The 13,012-nt window shown below is 43.7% G+C and overlaps 1 protein-coding gene across 3 annotated transcripts in view; it reads right to left on the bottom strand.

Annotated features, from left to right (window-relative positions):
• The window catches only part of FAM3C (family with sequence similarity 3 member C), a 118,493-nt gene that overhangs the window by 15,288 nt on the left and 90,193 nt on the right, over positions 1-13,012 (bottom strand). For all 3 annotated transcript variants that reach the window (XM_029615832.1, XM_029615831.1, XM_029615830.1), the window contains 3 exons: positions 8,675-8,798; positions 7,076-7,134; positions 5,478-5,528 (listed from right to left, as the gene is read on the bottom strand). In XM_029615832.1, coding sequence (XP_029471692.1) covers positions 5,478-5,528; positions 7,076-7,134; positions 8,675-8,798 — 234 coding nt within the window. The remainder of the gene's footprint in view (positions 1-5,477; positions 5,529-7,075; positions 7,135-8,674; positions 8,799-13,012) is intronic.

Raw genomic sequence — 13,012 nt, 5'->3', positions numbered from 1 at the left:
GTCGCCTCTCAAAAGCCAGGCCGCAAGAGAGAAGTGATCCTCCCGATCCGAAAATTTGGGCCCCTGACTGAGAAGACGCGGCAGATGAGCGAGTTGCAATGGACCCTCTAGGGCCAGTCGAATCCGGTCCGCAAACCACGCGTGACGCGGCCACTCCAGTGTCACCAGAACCACCCTGCCGGGATGGAGTTCGATGCAACGAAGAAGTCGACCGATGAGGGGCCATGGAGGAAAGGCGTTCAGAAGAATTCCCGTGGGCCAGGAACACACCAGCGCATCGAGACCCACCGAGCCCTGCTCTCGCCGACGGCTGAAAAATCTGTCCGTCTTCGCGTTCGCCCTGGTTGCCAATGAGATCCAACTGCGGCACACCCCACCGGGCGCAAATGAGGTTTCACGCGTCGCGAGACAGTTCCCATTCCCCAGGATCGAGCTGTTGCCTGCTGAGAAAAATCGGCCTGCACGTTCTCCACTCCTGCGACGTGAGAAGCTGCAGTTCCCTGGAGACGGGCGCTCCACCCAGGTGAACAGGAGGCACACCTCGAGCCTTGTGCTCCCTTGGTGGTTGTTATAAGCTACCGTCGTCGCATTGTCAGAGAACACGCGAACCATGCTGTTCCGTATCCAGGGAAGAAACGCCTGTAAGGCCAGCTGTATGGCTCTAGTCTCGAGCCGATTGATGGACCAGGACCCCTCTGTTGGAGACCAGAGCCCTTGGGCAGTTCTGTCTGCACACACTGCTCCCCAGCCGGACAGACTGGCATCGGTGGAGATTATTATCCAATCTGGAGGATCTCTAGGAGTGAGAATCCAGGTATCCCCTCAATTGCTCTGGTTGGTTAAAAATATAGATAGAATCTTGGTATATGATTAAACAATGGCATGGGTATCTTAATATAAACCTTGCCCCTCTCTTCAGGACTTCAGATCTCATGGTAATGAATTTCTTTCGACATATTTGTGTCGAGCGGGCGATATCTGGAAACATTCTAATACTCTGACCATAGACCATCTGATTTTAAACACCTCTATCATATCCCCCCTCAGCCTTCTCTTCTCCAAGCTGAAAAGTCCTAACCTCTTTAGTCTTTCCTCATAGGGGAGCTGTTCCATTCCCTTTATCATTTTGGTAGCCCTTCTCTGTACCTTCTCCATCGCAATTATATCTTTTTTGAGATGCGGCGACCAGAATTGTACACAGTATTCAAGGTGCGGTTTCACCATGGAGCGATACAGAGGCATTATGACATTTTCCATTTTGTTCACCATTACCTTTCTAATAATTCCCAAATTCTGTTTGCTTTTTTGACTGCCGCAGCACACTAAATAGACGATTTCAATGTGTTATCTACTATGACGCCTAGATCTCTTTCTTGGGTTGTAGCACCTAATATGGAACCTAACATTGTGTAACTATAGCATGGGTTATTTTTCCCTATATGCATCACTTTGCACTTATCAAAATCACCAAGCTTCTCCTCAGATTCCCGCCTCGATCTCCGCTCCCCAACACCACCGCCCCTAACCTCCTAACCACCCCCGAATTCAGTCTCGAGTCCTTTGAAATCACTGCCCCCTCTGAAATTGAATCCCTACTTAAGAAAATGAAGCCCTCCTCCCACACCTCCCACACCTCAGACACCATTCCCACAAAATCTCTACTAACCATCCCCAATATAATCTCCCATCCTCTAGCAAATATCATCAATTGCTCCCTCACTCATGGAATCATCCCTGATGCTCTGAAGCAAGCCACTCTCAAACCCATCCTCGACCCCTCAAACCCAGCTAATTTCAGGCCAATCTCCAACCTCCCTTTTGTAGCTAAACTCATGGAAAGAGTGGTGAATCTCCAACTCACGGATCACCTTGAAAGAAACAACCTCCTATTCCCTTCCCAATTCGGCTTCCGTAAATTTTTCAATACCGAAACCTTACTCATTTCACTCACTGACACCCTCTTCAAAGGATTAGACAAGGGCCAATCTTTCATCCTGGCTCTACTTGACATCTCATCAGCATTCAACACCATCAACCACAATATCTTACTAGATAGACTCTCAGAAATTGGCATCACGGGAACAGCCCTGAGCTGGTTCAAATCCTACCTCCACAACCACATCTACAATGTCAGAATCGCCAACAAAGAATCTAACCCCATCAACCTTACTCGAGGAGTTTCCCCAAGGCTCATCCCTCTCTCCCACTCTATTCAATATCTATCTCCTCCCCCTTTGCAAACGCCTAGCTGACCTAGGCCTTACTCATTACATCTACGCAGACGATGTCCAAATCATCACCCCCATCACAGAATCTCTTCCCAAATCCCTCAAGATCTGGGACAGCTGTCTCTCCTCAATTAACCTCCTCCTCACAAACCTTAACCTAGCCCTCAACACATCCAAAACAGAACTCCTCTTCATCACCCCAGACCACCACAACCGTCCTCTTCCCGTACCTCTTGCAACTAAGGTCCAACATGTAAGAGACTTGGGAGTCACCTTAGACAATCTAAACCTAAAAAAATTCATTAATTACCCTACTAAATAATGTTTTCACAAACTCCACATACTAAAAAAATGAAGACCACTTCTTCACCCCTATGACTTCCGCACAGTCCTCCAGGCCTTACTCTTCACTAAAATTGACTACTGCAACACCCTCCCTCCTAGGCCTCCCCGATCAAGCCGCTCCAAATGCTCTAAAACGCGGCGGCCAGAATCCTCACCAATTCTCGCAGAAGAGACCACATAACCCCCATACTCAGGGATCTCCATTGGCTCCCAATACACTCTAGAATCCTTCACAAGACTCTTACAATCATCCATAAAACCCTGCATACCCAAAACATCAAATGGCTAGATAACGCCCTACACTATCACACTTCAAACAGACCCACGAGAGCTGCTTACAAAGGAACCCTCTACACCCCTCCCCCAAATTTTACCCATCACATAGCCACAAAAAAACGGGCCCTGTCCATCGCTGGACCAGCTATTTGCAATTCTATGCTCCCACACCTGCGCCAAGAACACTGCGCACAAACGTTTAAAAAAAAACCCTAAAAACTTGGCTTTTCTCACAAGCCTTCACTTAACCCAGCCACCTTCCAACTCATAAGTTCCTCCCATAGCCCCCGTTTCCCCCCCACCCCTCCATCCCCGTAACTATCTAACCTTCACTTCGAATTCATTCAAGTAATTGCCCCACAAACTTTATTCTGTACATATTGTAAATTTTTTTCTTACCATTTGTAAATACTGTACATTTTTCATAGCATCATATATCGTTAAATAATTTGTTAAACCTCCTTGTTGTAACCATTCCTCTTCGGTTACCTGACACTGCTACGCTAGCCCTTTCTCCCCAATTTAGCTCCCTTATGTTAATTGTAACTTCTTTTTTCCAAAGTTATTGGTTACCCTCGTTTACTGTAAACCAATGTGATATTCCCATGAATGTCGGTATAGAAATGTTTTAAATAAGTGACCTTTACCAATGCATAAGTCAAACACTGGCATAAAAATACTATCTTTAAAACTAGCAAATAATTCTAACATTAAAAAAAAAAAAAAAAAAAAAAAGGTAGCATTTGTTTGCCAAAGTATTTATTCACATTTATATTCCGCCTCTGGCAAACAAATACTATCTTTTACTAGCTCAAAGAATCAGTCTATTTTCTCACTACACTGATAATTATAGCACTGGCAAACAAATATTAACCTTAAAACTAACAGAAAGTCAGTATAGTTTACCCTCCAAGAACACATTTTTAAAAAATGTTTTCTCAAGATTTAAGTGCTCTCTCAGCAAGTCCAAACTTACCACAGCAGATGAAGGTTCTGCTGTCAGCACTCCCTCTGGAAGTCTGGCAACTGGTGGTCAGGGAAATCAGAATGCGCTGAGCCACTCTTGCCCCCTTCCCAGAGAAAAACTAAGATAAACAAGTAATATCGGTAGTTCTAAATGCCCACTGAGTCTATACATATGTAAGAGTGGCATTTTTGTAGACCATAACTGTACATCCCACATATACAACTTATATTCCAGATATAGCAGGCTGATTCATTTTATTCTACTGGAATATTTATTTATTTATTTATTTATTTATTTATTTAAGGTCTCATATACCGATATCCGTTCGCACATCGTATCGGTTCACAAAGAACAAAAACTTTTGGGCAGCGCCCTTACATAAAACCGAAATAATAGTACAGAATAACAGGGGGATTAGGCGATGAAAATTAATAGATCAATAAATATTGAAAACTGTAAATATAAACATTTATATACATATATAAACATATATAAACTATATACATATATACATGGCATCAGTAGTCATAAGAGCACAAGGCATACATCGGTGGTCAAAAGGCATTCTTAGTCGTAGCACATACTTAATCATAGTTTGTTGAATCAATTAGAATATGGTTTAACACACACAAGAACAGTTTAGTGCATATTAAGCCTGTGCAGGGCACACTAATGCCGGCAGCAAGATCCCGATCTTGAAAGAACAGGAAGCCCATGAACAGGAATACGGTACCACCAAAGGTTTTAACCAATCGCATTCAACTAAGGAGCCTCCCCAAATGGTTCATCCCAATTTTCAAAGCAATCTGTTTCTAGTTTGTCTTTTAAAATAAGGTCATAGACTAATAATGTCCCCATAAGGGAGAAAGCCTTTAGTACATAGGCCCTAGGGTTAAGAATTGTATTATTTTGGTGTGCTTGATTTTGATATTTATATTTTGTCTTCCCCAGGCTGCTGTGTTACTTCCTTGAAAATAAACCTCAGTATCAGAGAGAACCATAGCTGGCATGGTTTTGCTACCTAAGGAAAGCAAACAAGGCTATGCTATGAGGGTGGAGAGCCTTAGCCGGACCCTGGTACGCTGAGGACTTTCACATTACGTGTGTGGCTACTCTGTCCCCATCCGATCTGCTCAGTCTTGTGGACAGAATGAAAAAAAGTGGCTCTCCCACTCTATGAGGAAGAGAATGAAGGAAATCAATCTCAGACTTCACCATCCATTTTTTATGTATTTTTATTTAACACAATGTTTAGATTCTGTCAGTACTGAAGACCGCGCTCTGAGCAGATCAGAAGTCACAAAACACAGAATTATAGCAGCGTTAAAAGGATAAAACGAAGCACGGATCTTACAGGAAACAAAAAAATCTAAAGAATCAATGAGCTGTTAGATAGCAAATATGTGATCCCAGCTAGGAAACTACACTGCCGTCAAGGAATATTCACATAAAGGCATCCTGAAGGCTGCAGTTTTAGAAAATCACTTTTAGGAAGTAGACAGTTTAAGAAGAGTTAGAGGACTTCTACTCCCATAATGAAAACATCAGTACTCTACAAAAAAACAAAAGCAGAGCAAATGGAAGCAAGCACAAGCCAGTATTTTTTTTTTTTTTTTAATATCTCTATATAGGAATTTGAAACAAATGGTATAAACACTCACCTCCTCCCCATAGATCATGATACTTTGTTTCCATTAAATCTCCAGTTTTGCCTAGGAAAATGAATATATTCATAACACAATTAGGACTCAGTTCACATAATGTGATAATGTCCCATATGCTTCTGAACTAAAATCACACACAATTTTGTACTTTTACATAAGCACAAAAATAACACTAAAGTCTTCCTGCCAGTTTCAGGGCTCTTCTCATTTTAGGTTCCTCCACTAGGTGGAAGTCTGTCCTTGCCTAGGCCCATGGACATCTTTAGGGTGCGTGCTTATCTGTGCTGTGCCGATTCCATGGACTTTTGCCTAATCCATCTTCACAGAAATGGTGCACAAATGGAATGGCCACATTGTAGATGTGGTAGAGATATACAGTAATGCAATTCAAGAAAGTTCATGATCCTTAGTATCAAAGACATGAAGGAAAAAACAGAGTTCATCTGAGATGTATGGAATTGCACTAGGAATGAGATAGGGCATAGACTAGCTGGGCCTAATAGTCCTCCTTTTTCATCTTATTCTATGTTTCCATCAAGCTTGGACAACAAGGACACCACACGCCTTCTCCCCAAAAATGCAAGTGTGCACCTGCCGGACTGAGGTAACCTCTGGCACAAACCCTCGTCCTGTGGGCTACTTAAAGGGCACACAGATGGCTTTACAAATGACTACTTACTCATGATCCACAGAGACCTGCAACTTTGTAGCTATCTGTACTGTGATTCCCCAACCTAAAACTGTCCTGCCTGCAGTATGAATTTTTAGCCGGAAGGAAAGAATAGACAGAGTCTCAAAATCAGCAACACTTCAGACAATACAGGTTTGGGAAGTCAGAACAAGGCCCACAGAAATGAACACGCATTTCAGTCCAAGAGCAACTGTCGCCACTTAGCAGATAGAAAAACATACTGCTAAGTCCCTAGTCAGCACAGCTCTCAAATAATTGTGCTCATTATAGCTGCTTAAAGAATTATTTTACATTTTAGTTTGGTAGCTTGCTAAGAGAAAAAAAAATTGCTGACAGAAGAAGTTTGACAAGATTTTCAGTCCTCTACACGGAAACCTTACTCTACAGGCCAGACAACTTAATGACCAGTAGTCTAAGGAACCTTCTTAAGCTTGTATTCAGAGAGAATGTTAAATGATATCTAGCATTTTATGTCCTTATGGAGAATTCTCAGTCTGTATAGGATTCTGAGACAAGTAAAACGTTCAATGTGACCTGAACTCTTATTAGTTATAACAAAGGGCTTTAATGCCTTGTTTCACAAACTTTACTTGCGGGGATATTGAATTTCCTGCTTCAGAACAAAAACCATGTAAAATACCTAGTACATGAAAGGTCACTGACTGCTGCATTAAGTCATCTCCTTAAGGCGGACCATAAAATGCCGTAAATTTAATCGAAAATTGACACCGGTGCAACAAGGACTTCTAAAAAGCTGCTGGTCTAGGTGGAAATCTGTGGGCGATTCCATTGTGACAAATCTACCTATGAACTCTGCACTGTATTTGCATCACACATTAAAAGTGCACAGTGGGGAACTTGAATCATTTCGGGCTGAAGTTCAAGGTTCATGCATTGCACTTACCATTTACCAAAGCAGTATTGATTCCTCTGCCAACATTGTTCTTAACACCACTCATTAAACTTGAAAGAAAACAAAGAATCTCCCTTAAATTACAGTACACTACATATTCTAAAATCCACCACAAACTAGAGCTAGGTGCGATTATGTTTAAGTCAATTTAACTAAATTTGGTGCTATCTCCATATCAAACAAGATCTACAGCAGATACATGAGAAACAAAAAAAAAAAAAAAACCCCAACAATATTTATGATTTCAAATTGAAGCAAATTTCCATCTCATATGAAATGGAAGGTAAAGATGTCCTAAAATTAGATCCAATATAAGTTCAGAAATGCCATTTCTCTCCATAATCTCAGCTGGCCCTGAGTGGTCGTTACAGGAAACCAGCAAATAATTTAATACAAATTACTTTGGTATGTGAAACACTGAAGCAGAAATGAATAAATTACAGGACACTATTTTAAGTTATTCTGTTGAAGGAATTGTGCAGCAAGCTACAGCCTTCAAAGGTAGAAAATTCAAGGGAAGTAAATGTACTGAATAGATATTTAAATTCTATTACAATGCTGGCCTTCCACCACCTGCACTGGTAGACTATTCCAGGCTTTGCCATCCTTTTTTTTTCCCCTTACAAGTCCCATACATAATTCAACCCCTCCAAGTTCTGTAATAATTCAGTTATCCAAAAAAACCTAGTGTGGCTGTTGGCCGAAACATCCAGCCACCCCCTGCTCGCTAATGATAGGGCGATAACAATGGGAGTCTAATGTAGCTGCCCAATGGATAGGAATTCTCCACTCTTGGCACCCCTAAAGTGCCACAGGATTGAGCAAACACTCAAGTGCAATTCCTCCTTTCTTCTACCTGTTAGCCCCAAGCCTGTGTTCACCACTACACTCTGTCTCTATCCCCGGTATGTATGAATTCTGTCACACATTTGGTTGCCACTACTTCTGCTGCCAGGCTAATTCAGGTATCTACCTACCCTAGATAAAAGTATTTTCTCTTGTTATCTCTGAACCTTCCTGTCTGCAATTTCATATCATAACCCTCTATCCTTCAATTTCACTTTCTACAGAAAATGTCACTTTTCTGTACTTTATTCCTGTTGTCCTCCAGCAAGTACATTTTGAGTGTCTTAAGGCTTTTCTATACAAGGTCTTGCATTCTTTCCTAAACAGCCTCCATTCTCTCAATATCCTTAAGCAGATAACAGTCTCTAGAACTGAACCGAAGAGAAAACAATACTCAAGGTAGGGGTCTTACTAGTGACCCCAGATATTGTGTTTGTTCTGCCAAGGTCTCTCAAGGACAGTGTCCTGGAAAGAAAAGTAAAAGGGCGAGGGACCCTCCATCTTCCTCTTCATGTGCTCTATTGCTAGCAAGATCAGTTTGGAGATGTCCAAACTCTGGAATAATTTCACCAAATTTGTAAAAAGATCTACAGTGAATATTTCTTGCTGTGTGTGCTTTGTCAATTCTGCAAAACACACACAGTACAGCTTTCCTTTTAAATTTTTTAATTAGATTTTATAGCTACTACCGTCTCAAATGAGAAAAACAAGCTAAAAGCACCCGTTTCATAAATAAATACTTACATGTTATCATTCAAACAGATTTTTGGCCCAACGACGTTAGCTGCTCCACTTGCCATTTTAAAGGTGAAATGGTTCTCTGGACAAGCTTTTGAAGTCCCACATTTATACCTTGGGGGCTTTGTTGCTGTAGGAACAACAACAAAATTGTATTTTAGATAAATATACTCCATGTACATATATCACTTTAAGAAAGGTATTAAAGGTTCTGAACACTCAACCTAGCACAAGAGAATCTCCTGCCATATTTGCTGAGATACAGATTGGTCAACATGGTTGGAAAAAGCAACACACAAAGGTAAACTAAATATAACAGGGTCAATATTCAATGCTGGCTGTTTAAGTAACTTAGGCCTGGATTTATCAAAATGCATTAAATATAGCGATAACTTTTTCGCACTTTGAGGTAAGTTCCAAAATTATTGCAATTCCTACCTACAACCACTGGGGGGGGGGGAGGGGAGAGAGAGAGCGTGACTAGCTATAAGGCCCTCATACTAGGTAGGTATTTATACCTCTATAGGAGGCCCACCTAGCTACTCGAGGTGAGGTTTAGGTATTAGTGTAGGGGTTAGGGGCCACTTTGACATGCAGTGCGCGACGTACGAACAGAACAGTGCACCCTTGTGAAGATTTAATGACCTTCGGAGTGAGGAAACTCACCCAAAGATGAGATTTGTGCAATGTTCTCTCAACCTAGCTTGATGTTACCCAGGTAGAGAGTCGATCAAGCTAGGTTGAGAGAACATTGCACAAATCTCAACTTTGGGTGAGTTTCCTCACTCCGAAGGTCATCAAAACTTCACAAGAGTGCACTGTTCTGTTCGTATGTCGCATTCTGCATGTCAAAGTGGCCCCTAACCCCTACACTAATACCTAAACCTCACCTCGAGTAGCTAGGTGGGCCTCCTATAGAGGTATAAATACCTACCTAGTATGAGGGCCTTATAGCTAGTCTCTCTCTCTCCCTTCCCCCTAGCAGCTTAAAATCATGAAAACGCTATTTGCGAAAACATCGCCAAGTGCGATAAAGCCATATTGCACGGCTTAAGCGTTAAAGCCGTGCAATATGGCTTCGCAAATTGTGAAGCCGACCCACTTGGCCAGAAATCCCGCCCCAAATTCCTCCCCTTTTCCTAATTTGCATCGTACCATGCGTTATGGTGTTTTCGCATGCGTTAAAGGTGCTTTTCGCATGCAAAAACACCTTAACGCATACGAAAACGCCATATAGAACTTTGATAAATGACCCCCTTAGCCGGATATAACATTCAAGTAAGTTGCATGGTATATTCAGTGGTATGGCTAAGCCACTGAATAGTTGTACAAGTTATAACCGGATAAGTTTAGACCTGCTCTATGGCTCTTCTAACCTTAGCTGCTTAACTGATCCCTGACCCCAGAAGTTGATGCCACTACTCCATCACAGCGAGGTCCAGGGCGTCGACTCCAGAGCATCGAGACTCCACATTCACTGATGCAGAGGGCACAGAAGGCCCTTACGGTATCGAGGGCAGTCTCGCACCATCGAGGGTGCCCCGGCACCTCAATGGCATCAAAAGCGACCATATAGTGATCAATGGCAATCCTGGTCCCCGAAGAGGTCCTGACAGCTATGCGTCAGATCAGTGGTGCGCTGGTCACTGACATGCATGGGTAAACGTTACTGGGCAGGGCACGGAAGATGCGGCAGAAAGCTGCTTGCCCAGGCTCCTGCTCACCCTCTCTCCCAGGGAGACTGCACTGCAACCATCGGCAAGCAGGAGGAGAGGCTATGTCATTCAGGGCTCCTGCCCGTGGAGACTAGTTCTTTCGAGTATGGGGAGGATGAGCTCTCCCCCCCCACAGGAATGGTATGGTACGGTCCTCGATCTCTTCACTGTCTGAATCCATCGATGCCGATTGATCGGTGAAACAACATGGAACTCCTGCCCAGCTAGAACTCAGGCGAGTCCCCAGGCTCAGCGGCTACATGGATCACAGATGGACTGCACTCAGTCAGTCCTGCCAGCACTGGACAAAGGTACAAAAACAGACAGAGCAAGGAGAGGACACAGATACTAAATTGCAAGTGCAGTATGGAGAAATTACTACTTAACCTGAAAATTTCGTTTTCCTTAGTGTAGACAGATGGACTCAGAACCAGTGGGTTATGCTCCACTGCCAGCACATGGAGACGAAAGAAGCTGTCACAGTATATATACTCCTGCAGTGACCTTAGTCTGCCAATATTCTCTTCAAAATCAACTGTGAACAAACTAGCAAAAGATTTGATTAAAAACAGTCAACCACTACTGTACTCAAACAACAAGAAACACTGAACTCAAGTAAGAATGTATGTATCCTAATCTAGGGACTGGATGAACACTTACCAGTAATCCCCTGGGACCTGGAGCCCCACAGGAGGACCACAGACACAATCATTCGGCAGCCAAGGGCGGGAAGCTGAGTCCATCTGCCTACACTAAGGAAAACAAAATTATAAGGTAAGTAGATGTATGTCGTTACTCCTGAATAGGGTGGGAGGCTGCCCGCGGTCCAGTCAACACTGCATGTGAAAAGGCTGCATCCTCCCGGACCTGCACATCCAGACGATAAAATCTGGAAAAAGTGTGTAAGGAGGACCATGTTGCAGCTTGACAAATGTCGACGGGAGACAATCTAACCTCTGCCCATGACACTGCCTGAGCCCTAGTGGAATGAGCCTTAATCTGAGTACGCAACGGCTTTTTAGCATCCACATACGCAGCTGTTACTACCTCCTTAATCAAGCGAGCTATTGTAGCCCACAAGCTGGCTCGCTCCGTTTCCATCCACCATGAAGGACACACAGGCAATTCATCTTATGGAAAGATTTAGAAATCTCCAGATACCACTCGACATGTCTCTTGACATCCAAGGGACGCAAGAGGCAATACTCCTCTACATCCCTGTCCTTATCCAAGTACGGCAAGGAAACGGACTGATTTAAGTGAAAATCCCAAACCACCTTAGGCAAGGAGGAGGGAACAGTATGTAGTTGTATCGCTCCAGGAATCACCTGAAAGAAAGGCTCCCAGCAAGACAAGGCCTGCAGCTTGGAAACGTGACACGCAGAATATATTAGCCATCAAGAACACTATTTTCAAGATTAAGAACCACAAGGAAAGGCCACGCAGTGGTCGAAATGTAGGGTCCGCCAAGAAATTCAACTCCAGGTTAAAACACCTTGGAACCAGTAACCTCAAGGGAGGCTGAAGATGTTTCACTCCTTTCAAAAAACAAGCCACAAAAGGATGAGATGACAAGGATTCACCATTCACCTGGCCCTGGAAGCAGGCAACACCCACAACCTGCACCTTCAAAGAATCAAGGGCCAAGCCTTTATCTAACCCATCCTGTAAAAACTCCAAAATAAGTAGAATCTTAACTGAACGAGGAAGACCACCACTATCCTCACACCAGGCCTCAAACACTCTCCAAACCCACACACAGACTAAGGAAGTGGAGAACTTTCAAGCACAGAGCAAGGTGGCCATCACCGCAGAATATCCACACTTCCACAAGGGCCAAACCGTAAGACAGAACAGAGTTGGATCCTCGTGAAGGACCGGTCCCTGCTGCAACAGATTCTTATGGGGGGGAAGACGAAGAGGGTTCTCCACCACGAGTCTTCGCAGATCTGCATACCATGGTCGTTTGGTCCAATACGGAGCCCCAGGAGCACCATCCCCCTGTGGCCTTTGATTGTGCAAACTATTCTACCCAACATGGGCCATATGGGAAAGGCATAAAGCAGCTTGCCTTCCGGCCAGACCTGTACAAGAGCATTGATTCCGAGGGACCACGGATCTCTCCTGCAACTGAAGAACTGAGGAACCTTCGCATTGCGAGAAATCGCCAGCAGGTCTAGGAACAGAAGGCCCCAGCGATCCACTATCAGCTGAAATGCCTCATCCAACACCACCCATTCTCCTGGGTCCAGACTCTCCCTGCTGAGAAAGTCTGCTCTTACCTTGTCTTTTCCTCCAATGCAAGAGGCCGAGATCACCTGGATATGTCCTTCCGCCCATTCCATAAGTTGGTCTACTTCCAGTGATACTTGCTGGCTCCTGGTTCCTCCCTGCAGATTGATGTAGGCCACTGTCGTCATGTTTGACATCACTCAGATTGCTTAACCCCGCAGTCTTGTGCTGAACTGTAAGCATGCCAACTGAACTGTCCATACAAACTGTGCACCAAAATCTGGGCATACCACCAATACACTGAAAAATGTGTGCACAAGAGATGCGCCCAAACTAAGCGCACAGTACATGCGCAGAGCTGGATGCACTGCGCACACTGATGTTCCGATAGAGGGAA

This window comes from Rhinatrema bivittatum, chromosome 9 (genome assembly GCF_901001135.1).
Source record: "Rhinatrema bivittatum chromosome 9, aRhiBiv1.1, whole genome shotgun sequence".
NCBI classification, from domain to species: domain Eukaryota; kingdom Metazoa; phylum Chordata; class Amphibia; order Gymnophiona; family Rhinatrematidae; genus Rhinatrema; species Rhinatrema bivittatum.
Note: the sequence above shows the minus strand (reverse complement) of the source record. Positions and strands in the feature narration are given on the sequence as shown.